Below are 16,765 nucleotides of genomic sequence, written 5' to 3' on the forward strand. Positions count from 1 at the left end.
ACGTAGAATTCGACCCTTCCCCTCCCTTCGGGCGTGTATATCCATCGCAACATCTTCCCGCGCCGAACTCTTCGATTACCGCGGCACGGCGTAGTGTTGACTCGGGGAGGGGGGGGGGGAGGAAAAAAGTCGGGAAATTAGTGCGGCGTATCGCTGGTCCCCCCTGCCCCCGCTCAAACATGACAATGCGGTGAACAGGTTGATAAGAGGCAACAACAATTATTAATCGCAGGCGGAAAACAGGTGCGAGCAGTGTCCGCATAGCGCGCTGGCTCGGGGGTGAGGGGGTGGGGTGGAGGTGGTGGTGGGGGGCGGGGGGAGCTCCGGGAGAATGGATACGGGCCCCGACGGGCATGGGCACTGCCATGGGCTTGCTCCATTTTCTCCCACGTAAAGGCGGCGGGCCTGCGCGGGCGAGGCGTCTCCATTCAGTGACGTTCCGCGCTGATCAATAGTCTCGGCTGACGTCATTCCCGTGCCGGGCTCCGATTTGTCAAAATTCGAGCCCTCAGTCTCGCCATGAATGGGTCCCGCACACAACTCTACGCCGCTGCCGCCCGCTTCCGTGGAGCCAGGAGCCTGTGAGAGGATTCCCGCGATTGTGACTCGGTCCTGTGCTTGATCAGTGCGCGTTTCTTCGGGTCCCGGTGGCGAAGATGTGCGAGGATGGGGTGGGTGACGGTGGGCTCGCCCCCCTGGCGACGCGGCGGGCGTGAGTCCGTCGTCGGCCGCGAGTCCGGCCCGATGCGAGTGAGCCCGCAAAATGGTGGCCACGGACATTTCGCATCGCGATGAGCTCGACACGTTGCTGATCGTCCCCGACACCCGGCAGCATGTCCGAGTCGCCCCCGAGATCGGGCCCCGTCGTTCCCTACTCGCTGAACTATTGCGTGTCCGTCAGAGCGTCCGTCTTGTGTCGCCTCGGTGAACTCCGTCGCGTCGTCCTCTTAGCGCTCCGCTTCGAGTTCGTCCAGTGTCTCCCCTCTGCCCTGTGTGCCCCGCGTGTCTCGATCTTTGCCCTGGCCCCGGCCCCGGCGAGAGTGACGATGGCCACCGACATGCCGGACCTTTCCCACTTGACCCCCGAGGAACGGGAGATCATCCAGTCGGTCATGATGCGACAGAAACAGGAGGAGGAGCGAGAGAACGAAATCATGAGGTACGTCACACCATCCATTCACAACTCCTCCCCGTATCCAGCTGGAGACAGATACAGCTCCTCGCAGATCCTGGCATCTCTCCCTCAAGGAGAGCCAACATTCCCTTATGGTGACACTGAAAAGAAAGTTACGGGCTGTATAGACATGTCATCCGTTCCAGGGTCATAGGCCGAAAGTTCCGGGTGCTGGAGCCGTAGCCTCGATTGCTCTGGACCGCGGAAGGTGTGTCCATATAGCCCGTAAGGACGGCTTCCACGGCCCGAGTTTTTTTTTTCAGTGCAGCAGCCTGCCCTATTGATGGTTGTTAAGTACCTTGTCGTTCGCTGCTGGACTTCTGGGGAGTAGTTTATCTACCAGGCATAGGTTTGTCTGTCGACTGAGTTGCTCAGCACGTCAACACGTGATGCTCAGTAGCCACCAAAGAGGTGATTTCAAGGGTTGGAAGATGGAGCCCTGAAGGTAGAGGTTTTCTCCTGGCACTGAGAGGCCATTGGAGAGTCTCTATTTGTCTCAGATATGGACCTAGAGAGACATACAGAAGTTCTCCGAAACGGTACGGACTCTCACTGAGGGAGTTCCATTTCCTTATTGTCAGTAACCTGCCTCTTGTTGGCTATTGAATACCTTTTTGTTGGCTGTTGAACTGCGGGGAAGCAGTGTGACCAACAGGTTTAACAAGCATCGGGTTGTTGGCCAAATGAAGTGCTGAACACGTGATATTCAGCAACCGCCAAGAGGGTATTTCTAAGGGTCCAAAGATAGAGTCTTGAAGGTGAAAACTCGCCTTTCGCCAAGAGGCAACTGGGGAATCTTCGTTCGTCCATCTTATGTAGCTAGAGACAATATTGGACGTATTTCTATCAAACGGAACTATGTGCATTAACTCATGAGCCCTGGTACCCATAAGAATACATGCATACCAGGGCTCACGCCATAATGCACATAGTTCCGTTTGATAGAAAAACGTCCAATTAGAGAACCTTCCTTGGTGTCCTGGCATTGATGTTGGAAACTTTCACCCAAAGGGACTCTGCATTTCCTTAGGGTCAGCAACCTACCCTCTCGTTGGCTGTTGAAGATCTTCTTTTTGGCTGCACTGAAAAAAAATTTACGGGCCACATAGACATGCCGTCCGTTCCGGGCTCAGAGGCCGAAAGTTCCGGGTGCTAGAGCCGTACACGGAGAAAAAAACTTCGTACGTGGGACCTGAATATGAGTTCATATGGATCTCTGAAGTTTTTGGATCACCCATCCGAAAACTTGAGGTCCAGCTGCCGAAGTTCAGGTCACACATCTGAATAACTCGGGTACATACAAAAGTACTTCAGGTGTCTGACCCGAACTTCAGCAGCTGGACTTCAAGTTTTCGGGTGTGTAATCCGAAAACTTCAGAGATCCATATGATCTCAACTCCGGGTCCCACGCACGAGGTTTTTTTCTCCGTGTAGCTTCGATAGTTCCGGGTGGGACGCTCGGAACTTTCCGCCTCTGAGCCCGGAACGCGGACGGTATGTCTCTATGGATTACATATAGCAATAGGGAACCAATATTTCTGGCTCATTTTAGAAACAGCATATATGCCATTGATTTCCCTATGCGGATATGTGCTTTAATGATAGAGCCAGAGATAATGGTCCCTAATTGCAAAATGTAATCCATATAGCCCGTAAGAACGACTACCACAGCCGGAGTTTATTTTCAGTGTGTTGAATTGGGAGGAAGCGCACATACAACAAGTTTACCAAACATCGGGTTGTTTGTCAAATGGACTACATTTTGCGATGAGGAACTACAAAATCTGGCTCATACATAAAAACACTTATGTGCATTGAGAAACTGAAGGCACATACGTTGTTTTTAGACTTAGCCGGAAATTGTAGCTCTTATATGCGAAATACATAAAATAAAAAGCGTGACCTGCAATATTCAGTAACCAACAAGGGGGTTCAAGGGTTGAATTGAAAAGTAGAACCCCAAAATTAGAAGCTTCCGCCTATCACCAGTAGAGGGTCTCCAGTTGTATCTTGTGGATTTCGAGACAGATAGGGACCCGCCTTTGGTATCATAGCAATAAAGAAAACTTTCATTCGAGGGGCTCCAACACATCCTATATGATTTAGCAATCATTCTCTCTTTAACTGTCGAGCGACGTAGTTACTCTTTTTTTGGTGGACTACGAGGTTCATCAAGAGTGCCAAACATCGACTTGTTTGCCAAATAATTTGGTCAACACGTAACAAACATCAACCAACTTGGAGGTTATTTCAAGGGTTGAGAAATTAAATCCAAGAGTAATAGTTTTCAGCTATCGCCAAAAGGCGACTTAAAGGTGGATTTGTCTCTAAATATAGCTAGAAATACTGCCGTGCCAAGGAAAAACGCCATTGGAACATTCGAGAGTTGCCAAATTTCCTCCAATGAAATGCTCAATACTAAGGAGAAATAAAACAAACCAGGACGCTTCGGGCCAATTACATACCCATTCTCAACTGGAAAAAAGGCTAAAAAAATGCTGAGAATGGACATGTAACTGGCCCGAAACGTCCTGGTTTGTTTCATTTCTCCTTAGCCTTGTATACCCATTTATTTTTGTATTTTAATGTGTTTTTATTGTTGTGTGTATTCCGGCCAGTGTTTCTCATCTCTCTCTCTCTTATTACTGAGGAGAGCTATGAGTGCTTTCGCTTGAAATCTTGAGATAATTTAGAGTTGATTACGAAGAAAATTCTTTGAAAAATTAAACCGAAAATATTCTCGAGTTTTCCTGAAAATTCGAATTTAATCAAAGGAAATGTGGCAACTAACAAAGGTTCATACGGCGTTTTTCCTTAGCACGGTAGAATAGACACTCGACTTGAATCTGGCACCGGTGGGAACTTTCATTCAGCAGGATCCAACATTTCCCATGGTCAACGACCTACTCTCTTGTCGGCTGTCGAGTGCCTTCTTGTTGGCTGTTGAGCACCTTCTCGTTGCCTGTTTAACTTCAGGAGAGCAATGTGCCCAACAGGTGTACTAAACATCAGTTTCTTCGCCGAATGACTTGCTAAACACGTATTTTTTAGCAACTAACAATGATGTTTTAAGGGCTTTAATTTCAATGGCTGAATTGTAGAGCCCCAATAATAGAAGTTTTCTATTATCGTCAGGGGAGGGTCTCCAAGTGTCTCTGATATTGAGCCAAAGACACTGAAATGCTTGCAGTGCAACGCCGTTTAAACGGAGAGATGATAATTTTGACATTGTTTGTGAAAACTGCTATCAGCTCAAAAAGCGTCGAAATTAAATGTTTGTCGAGTTATACAACTAGTGGTGCATCGAGCAGCACATCTTCAAGTAGTAGCAATGTGCTTGCATGCGTTTTTTTCCCTCACCCTATGATGAGGATTCCAGTTTTAATGTATATTCAAATTTCGATGCATATGATTGCCACCTCGGTCAGCAAATACAGATCCTCCACTAGAACTCCGGTAATAATAAAAACTTTTACTCAAGAGGATTCAACGTTTCATCGCAGGCAACAAAAGTTACCAGTACAGTGCCCTACCGTTGGCTAAACAATGTGCCTGCTGACATGTTTATCGAACCCATACTTTTTTGCTGAAACGTTTGCTCAACAGCCAACAAGAAGATTACAATAAGAGTTGGGAGATGGTTTCTAGAGAATTGTCACGCCGTGCGATGTAAAATAAGAGCTATAGTGTCCGCTGGTAATAAGATTGAAAAAGTTAAAGGGTCAAGAACAACCCACTCGGAAAAATGAGACAACTACTTCAGTAGATCTAGCAGAATAATGGTCATGAGATTATATATTTTGGCGTGACCTACCTCGGGTTTTCCTGCAAAAAAGTTCGATCTCAAATATACTCGGATCTTTGCTAAAATATAACCAGATATTATACATAAATCTGCAGAATTACTTCCTGTGGCCGCTACGCGGCCACCAACCACTGAGAAGAGCTACAAGTAAAACATATTATGACAACCACGTTCAAGTTGTTTAAGAGATGAATGAATTCAAAAGCCGACGGGTGTATGCGAAAGAAATCATATTTGTCTCTGATTGCAACGTTGTGTACTAATTTTCATGTTTTATTTTTGTACACCGTTTTTAAAAAGCTACACTCAGTTTTTCCCACGAATTTTCCTATATGATTCCTTATGTAAGCATCGAAAATTCCGACGCGATACTTTCGTTCATTTGATTTTTTTTTTTTTTTTTTTTTTTTTTTTTTTTTTTTTTTTTTTTTTTTTTTTATGTAAAGAAATGAATGATGACGTGTAATTCTACTTGAACGATGACTTTAGCGTCGCGAGCGCCAGAGAAGGGAACACAATTGAGTCATCTTTGCAGCGTGACGCGCCTTCCATCCGGCTAGCAGCAATATGTCTACAACCATGGTCGAATAGTTATCTCGTTACGCCTGCCGTAAATAAAATCAAATATCGACGCCTGCACGCGGAAAAAGTGTTCTTATCTCCGATTACAACGTTGCAACTCTCTACTCATGTTTTATTTTTAATCAATTTTTTTTGATAAAGCTACACACAGTTTTTTTTGAGAAGTTTCCGAGAAATTTTCGGAATGATTTGAAATGAAATGACAAAAAATTTCGACGCGATATTTTCGTTCGTTCTATCTTCTTTTTATTAAACCAAAATTAATTTTACCCGAATCAAGTTTCAGAATCGCTGCATCGTTTAAACATCGTTCGAGTCGCCGAGTCGTTGCAATTAAAATACTTATTTATCCTTTAATAATTGTGGTAAAAACCGGACAGAGACCGACAAAAGAAATGACGCGTGGTCCTAGTTTTGCGGCGATTTTAGCGTGGCGCAAGCCATGGAATGGAGCTCAGTCGATTGTCGAGTCATCTTTACAGTGTGATGCGCCTTCAATCCAGCTAGCGGCAATGTGCCTACACCCGTGGTCGAATAGTTGTCGCAAATAACTCTCGCATTGCGTTTGGTGCAATGCGAGAAGTATTCATGCTGTCTTGCAGGCGCTGATATAAGTCCGACACCGACCGCACCGTGATTCGCGATCATTCGAACTCGCGTTAGGAAAATCGTGGCATCGACTAATGGGGCATAATATTAAAAGGCCCACGTCGTGTTTCGACACAGTATGTGCAGTCCAACGTTGCCTCGTTTCTCCCGATAAAAAATTGTTTCTGAGAAAAGTCTTCTATGGTCGCTTTTTTAAATTGACAATGAGTGAAAAATTAACCAAGTTATGAATTCAAGCACTCTGACACATGATTCTTCACCAAAATTTCACGCAAAATTTCTTGCAACCTTAGAATGGCAATGGACAAAGGAGGTAAAGAATAGACTAAATAACGGCAGCCCACGAGAGACCATATGGCTAGTCTATCATTTTCCCTTTCAGTCTGTAGCAACCGCAATTTCCAACCAACAATTTTCCCAAAAAATTCGGCAAAAATGTGGCAACATCTGAATGTTCATACGACGGTCTAAATTGCTAAAGAAAAACGCAGTATGGACATTTGAACAATGCCAAATTTCTCCTGATTAAGCATTTATTTTTGAATGAAAGTTATGCATATTTTCGTTTGGGATTAAACTAGGAAAAAAATAGTCTGAAAATGTCGAACAAAAATATTCACAATTTCCCAGTGAAATTGTCTTTTATTGGTTCAAATATAGCAACATCTGAATGTTCATACGACGATTTTTCTTACGGCTTGAGAGCTGAGGGCCCTGGTCTGAGCCGAAGTCGGGTCCGACCAGCGACCAGCGACCAGCTACACGCTGCTCGTGTTTACTCGCCTGCTGACGTGATTAGAACGTCAACTCCGCCATCGATTTCCCATCCCGAGCGCCCCCCCCCCCTCCCCCCCCCCACCCCCGAGCGCTCCCATCCGCGAGACGAGACTCCTCGGAGGAAAAAGTAGAGGAAGAAAATGTTTGGTTCCCTTAGAGAGTTAGGAAGAATGGAGTCGTAGGAGGAATTAAGATGAATCCGCAGTTTTTTGAGAAAAATTCGAAAATTTGATCAAGATGTCGAATTGTCTTAATTTCGAGGCTTTAATTTTCAAATAGTCTCACTGGAAAAGAAGCTCCAGTGCTAAACGCCAAGACGTTAAAAAATGGATTGCTGATTAAATAAATAAATTATTAAAAAAAATGTCCGACATGTTTCAAATGTACATTTTACAATAGTGGAAAGCTCCCACGGGGGTGGTTAAATTGGTATTTTTATTGTGATTTCTTAATTGGATTGACACGCTTATTGCGATTTTCCAGTCGGAAAAGCTCCGCGAGTCCCTCGCTTCGAGCTATGCACTTAAAACGCTCCAGAGAAAGGGTCAAATAGTGGTCAGAAAAGCTCGTTTTTGACCAGTTTTTGACTGGTTCTCGGCTAAACAAAATTGAAAATTCGCCGATCGGGCCGAAACCAAGTAAGCTCGCTTGGAATTGACCCGCTGAGTGGGATTTTTTAGTCGGAAAAGCTCCGCGAGTCCCTCGCTTCGAGCTATCCGCTGAAAACGCTCCAGAGAAACAGGCATAAAGTGGTCAGAAAAGCTCGTTTTTCACCAGTTTTTGACTGTTTCTCGGCTCAGGAAGCCTCGCCGTGAGTTGGGACCGTGCGGAATCGATTCTACGCCTCCAGCTACGTAGGATGCGACTGAAATTTCGAAATTTTTTTCTCAATTCAAAATCGAGAAAAATCGACATGGTTTACATGGAATAAATTTTTAGCATCAAAATCGAAAATTCGCCGATCGGGCCGAAACCAAGGATGGATACAATGGACCAAGAGACAAGGTGCAAATTTAAGCATTCTGATACATGCTCCTTTATCATAGTTTCACGTAGATCACGATTCGTGCGACGAAAATTACTGAAATCAACTCCTGGGCTAAGATATCCAATAGCCTGTGTCACACTATCAAAGCTAACCATCAAAATACCAAGGTCAGGTGCTGTGATTGGCTTATTCGATGACTTGAACCAATCACAGCACTCGACCTTGACATTTTGATGGAGTATTTTGATAGTGTGACGCAGGCTAATGTTCCTCGACGCGTGGATTCAAACCACCCATTCATGACAAAACCGAATTTCACGTGAGTCAAATCGTGCACTAAAGGTCTCCGTAACGGTCTCAGCGCGATTTGAAAATATGGCAACCTTCGTCTTGGTGCTTTGACTCAGTTGTTGCACGTTGTTAACACTTGGAGCCACACAAGGTGTGGTGGGAACATTGCTCAATTTAGAAATCGTTGTAGTGCTTGATAAAATTTAAGTAGACTACTGTTTTTCTTCCGAGCGGGGATTTCAAACTACCGGTAATCAATGTAAACTAAAAACTCTAATATCTAAATTAGGAGCTAATTTTAGTAATTTTCGTCGTGCGAATCGTATTCTGGGTGAAATTTTGTTTATGAAACATATATTATGATGCTTGAATTTGTACCATGTACACGGTTTCATTCAAATTTTCATAACAATAAGAAAAGCGCCCCGCGCACTCTATAGAGCGCCTTCAACATCGATGAAATACTTCAAACGATACACCGTTTTACACATGCTATCTGGTGTGCAAATTGCCTGTTGTACACTTGCTGGAGAGTACACCGTATTTTAGCATGTGTTACATGTGTGATAGATAACATGTATCACAATTCTGAAATTCGGTAAATCATCTTCGGTATTCAATAGAAAAACCCGAAAATTGATAACGTCATCAATAAAATCCGGATACTTGGACTTTTTTTCATCAAAAGACCCACTGAGAAAGAATAAGTCTCGGTTCCACAAGATCCCACTGTAAGAGGAGTTGAGTTATATCTTGAGCATTTTTGAGACCGATTCGAAAATTGATCGAACAATTGACAATATCCGGATTTTAAGACATTTAAAAAATATCACTGAAAACAAGCAGTGAACTCCAACACAATGTGTTGATAAGGCGCGTCATTAACTCGCACATATCAACCCCTTTGGTTTTAATTTACAGAGATTTCAAAATAGGCAAGGAGCGCAACAAGAGAATTCATACGATCCAACACTTCAACGACGCACTTTGACGAGACTGTGTATTGTGAATGTAGAAAGCTATTCGAACGAATTTGAGTTTTTTGATCTGCCTCAAGCAAAATCTTATCAGATTCTTGAAGAAAGTGCTGCGGAATAATTTAAGCGAAGAGAGGAAAAATTTTGTCGAACTCCTGAAAGATAAAGTCGATTTAAAAGGTATTTTGGGGCTAAAATACCCAAATCACCGATAGTATAAATCCCGTTATATTATTGAAAAGAAATTGACTCGATATGAATAAAATTGCTTTAAATATGTCTTGATTTTGTTACTTTAAACGCCTTTCCATGGAAAGAAGTTCAACCATGTCTATGCTTTATTCATTCATGAATTGAGAGTAAGAAATCTACATCCCGAAAATCTACCGATTTGCCGTAAAATATCGTAGAAACTTGATATACCAGGTCGATGTACCCACTCGTTGAATTTACGAATCAATTTCGTGAGTGCACATATGTAAAAGTCATTATGCTATAGTCATTTTGGGTGCCTTTATTTTTCAAGAAACAATTAGGTACACGTAATTTCAATTCCGAAGAACCATCAATTTTCCGTATAAAATCGATAAAATCAAAATATGTCCACTCCCTGACGTGAAAATAAGATTCTACGTGTGAAAATGCTTATGCATCGATATGCTGAACAGAATCCATGTCTATCTCAAAATTTTTCTCAAAGGTTTGTGTTATTATCAGCTTCCCTTTAAACCCCGGTTCGATGGCCGAATCGGCTGCCCAAAAAGCAAGCCATTTTTGAAGGGTTCTATGAGAAATTCGTGATATTATCGGCTCACAGGAAATCACCTCATGGCTGAAACTGGTGGTATGCATGTTTGAGTGCTAAAATAATCGTATTTAAGGAAATAAGGCATTAAACTATGCAGACAATTTCTTTTTAACGGGATTTACTACCGGTGACTTAGCTATTATAGCCGCAGAATACTTTTAAAGCGCCTTTACGTTCCCGAATCTCGACGGATTTTTTTTTTTTTTGGCTTAAACGACTCAAGAGACACTGTAGTTAAAAATATGAAGAATTTTCGATTTGGACATATAAAAAATGTTTAACTCGTTGAGGCACACTGTGTATTGTATGGAGTACTGTTGCTTTTCGACCCTTGTCTTTGGGTCAAAATTCTTACAAGGAAGCCCCTTGCGAGAGGCGAATTTTTTGTAATTACTCCCAATTTTTTTTCCGTTATATAATGGAATTGCTTGTCAAATTCTGAGGTCAATTATATTTAATTGGAATTTATACATTTCTCTTTTTCCATTCATTTTATTTTTCGTCTGGCGAAGTTTCGTTGATTTCTTCGGATTTCGCATACTGTAACTTCTCTTCTATTATTCGGCCGATTTTTATGAATGAGACCTCTTTTACTTCGTGTTTTAACGGAGAGTAAGAAAAAAATTACTAAGTACACGTGAAACAATTTTTTTTAAAATTGGACGAATCCTAGCGTGACGGTGAAATGGTTGATCGAGCGTAAGTAATTAGGGTCCCGGCCGCCGCGCCGCCTCGCCGTGAGCCGAGCCGGTTCGGTTATTGTTTTCGAGAACCCGATGCTGGGGTCAGGCGCGAGGGGAAGAGAGGGGTAGGTAGATTTCCATATATGCGCATGTAGCTTCCTGTATGAGCCACGTTTAGCAAATGGTCTAATGAGTCTCGAGGCTCATCACAGATTGCACTTACGGCTATCACTTACGGCCGTGGCGATCAGAGCAAAGGTACCAACTTTTGAAAATCATAACAGGGGTTTGGAGATCTGTCAAAGCAACGTTTTGAACAAAACGGAGCAGTGCAATTCTCATTCAAGGAATGCCGAACTGGTCAGCCATCCTCGAATCAGTTCGCTTGCTTCCGCTTATATATACATATTTTAAATCAGCGCGTCGTACTCTTAGGCTTTTTTTAAAAAAACCAAGTAACGTAGACTCTTGGTATTCACTGCACATAAACTAATGAGCCCCAGAATGAGAAACAACTTTAAATCATGATTATTGACGGATACATAAACTTTTTACACGCTTTGGAAAATCTCAGAAGTTCGCGGTAGTCACTTTTTGGTAAGGAACTAAGGGACTCGGTTATTGTATCGAGTGGGGGGTCGAAACGATCGCAAAGGCGGTATACTACGTATACGCGCCAAAAGCCCAGTTTTGAACTGCGTAAATACAAGCTGACAGGCATACCGTTCACTCGCCAGTTGAGGCGGAAAGTTCCGGGTGTGGGGACCTAAGCTTCGACTGTTCAGGGTTTACTGGACACCCTACCCTCCTACTAATAGCTTCTACTCGACAATTTCGGCTTCTGAATCTGGAATGGAAGGTAATATCGCCCGGAAATACGTCGGATTCTACATTGAAGAAGTCGGCTCCTTTCGAAACGCTCTTTAGTGAAACTTAATTGACACATTTCAGTATGCAAGAGTTTTCAATCGGACGTTTTTCTGCCTAATGAAACTATGTGCATTGTGACGTGAGTCCTGTTATGCATATATTCTTATGAGTCAGAGCTCACGTCGTAGTGCAGATAGTTCCGTTTCGCAGAAATGCGTCCAATCGATACATCGATTCCTACGCACGATTTTGGGAGTAACATAATGGTGCCACTGATTTGCGCCAAAATCAACACTCGAACACAAGGAAATCCTAAGAGGGATGCCGTAATGGAGGAGATAGCGTGCGCTGAGAGAGCCCACTTCTTTATCCAATCAAGACTCCACATGCAGAGATAGGACTGAATACATTAGCAACGTTGCCATGCTGAGTGGCGGACTCCAAATCGCAAGACGGCAATTTTTAGCCCATAGTCTTCTTGCACATTCTTGTGAATTGGCAACACTGGTTTTCCTCTATTTAAATTCATTATGAAAATCGATTCTAAATGAGACGGCATGTCTCATTTGGGATCGTTTTTTTTAACGCAGATTAAAGTGAAGGAAAATCAGCAAGTCGTCAACTTACAAAATCGCCATTGCAACCCCGTGACTGTATTCAGTGCTCTCGTTGAGGGTGAGAGGAGAATTTGATGGTATACAGGGGTGGATTCTCTTTTAGGGGAAATCTATTTCCTCAATTATGGCCTTAACTTTAAGGGGTTTTGTTCTAAACTTCAGAATTCATTTAAGAGATAACCAGTGAATGTAACAATGTTCTGCAGGAAATTTCACTTAATATGAAACGTTTGAATAGAAGATCCTCGCCACGTTTCGTGATTTCCCTCGAGAAAACATTTACCTTAGAGGAAAGTTGTAAGTACTTTCCCTCGAAATTCTAAGAAGTACTACATTCAATTTCGGAGAAATTGCTCCAATTCACGAGAAAAGGTACAAATATAACCTGAGTCAGTTTAAGTACATCGGGCGCTTTTTAATACTGTCTCCTGTTTTCTATTTCACAAACAGAGCAACCAGCATTCTAACTTGACATTTCGTAAAGGTATTTTTCGGAATGCGGGAAAAATTCAGAGATAGTTTCAAGCGTGTTTGCATGTCAGTTCTCTGTTATATTGCTAAAAACTTTGGAGTGAAATTCTTTGCCGGAATCTATATGGACGTATTTCTGTCCAACGGAACTACGTGCATTATGACGTGAGCCCTTTCATGCATATATTCTTATGGGTCTCAGGCCTCATGTCTTAGAGCGCATAGTTCCGTTTGACAGAAATACGTCTATATGACGTCCAAAAACCTCGAGCTGTAAGAGCATGGACTGCGGAGTGGAATCTATGCTCCTTAGGGAGTGATTTACACTATTACTGAGCGGAATTCACTCTTTTTGAGGAGTTTAATACACTTTTATGGTGCTAATTTCACTTCGTGTATTAATATCACTCGGGGTTTTGGAGCGCTAAATAGAGTATAGAACACTTAAGAAGAATTTTGGCAACGTAAAATGCAGTTATGTTGTTCCTGATTGAATTTGTTGAAATAGAAAATTTGTATGTGTCTTAAATTTCGTGAATTTCATCTTTAAAATGATACTGATAGAAAAGCTGAGCACGAGAATATCCTGGGTTTCTAGATTGGACAATTATTGGAGAAAATATGACAAAATAACCTAATCTGCCAAAATGTTTAAACGGAAAATGCCGCCAGATGACATCACGAGGCGGCACATTTTCTCACTTTTAAATCTATTTTTCTCCAATTTCCCACGTCAGAAATTGTTTTTGAAAAAAAGTGCGAACCCCGCTCATTAGGCACTCTCAGATGAAACAATAAAATGGACCGAGTTTAACAGAAAGGAACCAAGCCACATCAGCTATTGCCAAATTTAACGGGCAATTTAATTTTTTAAGAGAGATCGTTTGTGCGGATTCCTTTGAAATTTTTAAGGAATTTGCTTCAAACTATGGAGAATTTTCACTGAAATTTGCACAAAAATCCGCGCAACCGTTTTTATGAAAAAAATTAACTTGTCCGATTAAATTTGGCAGTAGCCGATGTGGCTTAGTTCCTTTCGGTTTAACACTAGAGTACCTGATAAAAATGGCGGTGCTTTGTTTTGGTTTTTGAGGATGGGAGGGGGGTCATTGCCAACTTTTGACGGTTATCACCAACCGCACTTGCTGCCAACCTTACTACATCTAAGATCATTTTTCTCAAAAATTGCACACGATTAGCCTTAAAAATATGTAAAAAAGTCGCAATAGTGCACCATATACGATAAGCAAAAACAACTACATTTTGAATCATTTTGCATTACATTAACTTTATGGCGTCCGCCATTTTTGGGTCCTAAGGGCTCCATTCAGCCTAAGATGGCTGAGCCAATCAAAGGTGGTAACTCCAGTGGCCATACTCTCTCAATATAGGTACTCTATTTAACACGATCCAAATGTTAGTGTGCAAATTCTCCATTCTACAAATCTTCGAAGAATTCGTATTTTATCGGAGGAAATCTGGCAACGCCAGAACGTTCCTACGATGTTTTTCCTCAGCACGGCAGGGCTGAATTTATCCTTGCGAAGAACCGAAGTTTTTCACCGGCGATCCCGGTGAAATCCACCGCGATACCGGGCGTAATTACCCGGGTGCGGGACTCGGAACTCGGGGCTCACGGCTCGTGGCAGGGGGTGGGGGCGAAGGGAGGGGGAGGGGGTAGCGCAAAGCCGCCCGGCCACGCCTGCAGGGCTGTTTACCTGCCGTGCTGGGGGTGACCTGTCTTTGAACTTTGACCCCGTGACCCGGATCCGCGACTTCGCTTCCGCCTTTCGGATCCTCCGGACCCCCCCCCCCCCCCCGGGGGAGGGGGGTTGGGGGGCATCGGGACACCGAGGGGCGAGGATTACCAACTTACGTTGCACACTTCGCGGGATGCACTCCTGGACAGCCCAGTGTTAGATCGGGGGTTGTTTCCCTTGGATTGTTTCGTGACCGGCCGATTCGGACGTGCGATGCGAAAAGGAACTAAGTGCAATTGAATTGAATCGAGAGGGACCGTGTAGCACGTTCATAATACGCGAATTTAGTTCCTTTCGATTCAATTCAATTTACGTAATTCCTTTTGCATAAATACGTCCATTTAAGGATGGATTCTCGCGATTGGTTGTGACGAACTTCTTGAATTTGTAAATGGACTACATTTTCTGATAAGGAACTAATTTTTCTGACTCAGCCATAAAAGTACTCACCAGTACAGAAAACTTAATGGCACATACGCCTTTTTTTGACTTGAGCCGGAAATAGTAGTAGCGCCTAATTTCAAAATGAACACCGAATGGTATACACGGATATGAAAAAAACCAGCCTATCTACATATCGACGGCTAAAGTGTCACACCATTACGATGTTTCAAAATGTCCGCTGCTATTTTATTTTTTCGAAGAGGAACTAATCAACTTTGTAGCTTGGTATTTATACAGAATTAGTGGCCTGTGGCCGCTTTGCGGCCGACAACAGCTGAAAGAAACTTCTAATTAATCATTGTAAAACAACCGTCGCATCTAATTACTGAGATAATTACTTAATTTTAGAAATGGCACCGATATTTTTAAACAACAATTAGCTATTTTTAATGTTATTATCGATATACTGATAGAGGAAAAAAAAATCAAAAGGGTTTTCAAGAAATTACGTTGACTACTTTTCCAAGGAAAAAATAAAGTATGACTGGAAATCTACCGTATGTACTATATCAGAGGTCCGTCATTTGATTTTTTGACCACCGCTGTGGTCATTGACATGTCCTGTGAAATTTTAAAGAGGAGATACATTCGTGAGCCTTTAACTATCGCAGCTCTCAGTGCTGCTGCGCTGAGGAAAAACGCTGTAAGAACATTCGAGAGTTGCCAAATTTCCTTCGATACAATTTTTATTTTTGAGGAAAGTTATCAATATTTTTCCTCGAAATTTTCAGCAATATTCGGTAAAATTACGAAAAAAGCTATCTGAAAAATCGGAATGAAAATATTTTAAAATCGTCCTCAAAATTCGTGATTTACCAGAGAAAATTTGAAAACGCCTGAAGGTTCATACGGCGTTTTTCCTTAGCACGACAGGATGGTTCAATGCTGAAAATATTGCCACCACCCCTTCCTTTGTCGGCGCGTTGAGCTTGAGTCAAATCCATAACTCGAAGCTTTCAGCTGAGACTGAGCTGGAGATCTCAAAGTCAAAGAACTTTCGAGAAGCGATTTTTTTTATCGGTTCCAAGTTGACTGTCTAATTGTCCCTTCTTCCTCTTTGGCCATCAATCGTCTTAAAGCGCCCCGCCTCCCGTCGCAATTAAGCCCCCGACGAGAGTGAAGAGGGCGGAAAGACGAGAGGAGGACAGACAGAGGGGAGCGGAAAGGGAGAGAGAAAGAAAGCAGAAGGCACGAGGCAGGTGAGATAGAGGAGCATTTTAATTATTTCTTTCAACTCCCGTCAAAGGTTCAGTGACGTATTGACCCTTGTCAGAGATTAATGGAATATATTTTTTATTGGCAGAGTCAGCAGAAAACCAACTCGCTGGCAGCCGAGGGGTAGCGCAATCACACAGCTGCCAAACCGTACCGTATAATCCAATACTTTTCCGTGGAAGTTATGAGTCTAAGTTGTAAATTTTTCTTCGGAAATCTGCTCAGAGGGTTGATTGTTGAACTTGATAGACAAATCGATAGAAAAAAAAGACATAGGGAGTATGAAGCGATCCTATAGGTTGAAATGGGTGGTTCATGGACTAAGAGGGTAAATAATGGACTAACTATAGAGTTGCTGGTAGGTTGCTGGTAGGTTGCTGTTAGTTTGTCCTTAGTCCATTGCAACCACCCGCTTCCACCAATAAAATCAACATATCATTTTTGTCTTCTTTGCCTATCAATTTCAACGACACCGAAAAAAAAAGTGAAGTTGATTTAACATTCTGGGTGTAAGAAAAGAATGCGAGAAATTATACATAAAATACTGAATTACCAGCCACGGCAGTTAGTTTTACATCTTGGCATTGCTAAAGTAACTGCGGTAGCGGGTATAATTCAGTAATTTAAAAGTTCTCGCATACTTTTTTTACATCCAGAAGATCATATCAACTTCCTTTTTCTTCGGTGAATCAGT

At 42.6% G+C, this 16,765-nt stretch overlaps 1 protein-coding gene across 9 annotated transcripts in view; it reads left to right on the forward strand.

Moving 5' to 3' along the window:
* The first annotated feature begins 333 nt into the window (after positions 1-333).
* Positions 334-16,765, forward strand: part of Rim (Rab3 interacting molecule) — a 137,766-nt gene continuing 121,334 nt past the window's right edge. For 3 of the 9 annotated variants that reach the window (XM_072302879.1, XM_072302881.1, XM_072302880.1), the window contains exon 1: positions 335-1,159. In XM_072302879.1, the coding sequence (XP_072158980.1) occupies positions 834-1,159 (326 nt within the window). In that variant the 5' untranslated portion in view covers positions 335-833. Of the gene's footprint in view, positions 1,160-16,765 lie in introns of all 9 variants that reach the window. The other 6 variants (XM_072302884.1, XM_072302883.1, XM_072302885.1 and 3 more) reach the window with 4 other exon arrangements.

Source organism: Bemisia tabaci, chromosome 7 (assembly GCF_918797505.1).
Source record: "Bemisia tabaci chromosome 7, PGI_BMITA_v3".
Lineage (NCBI taxonomy): Eukaryota > Metazoa > Arthropoda > Insecta > Hemiptera > Aleyrodidae > Bemisia > Bemisia tabaci.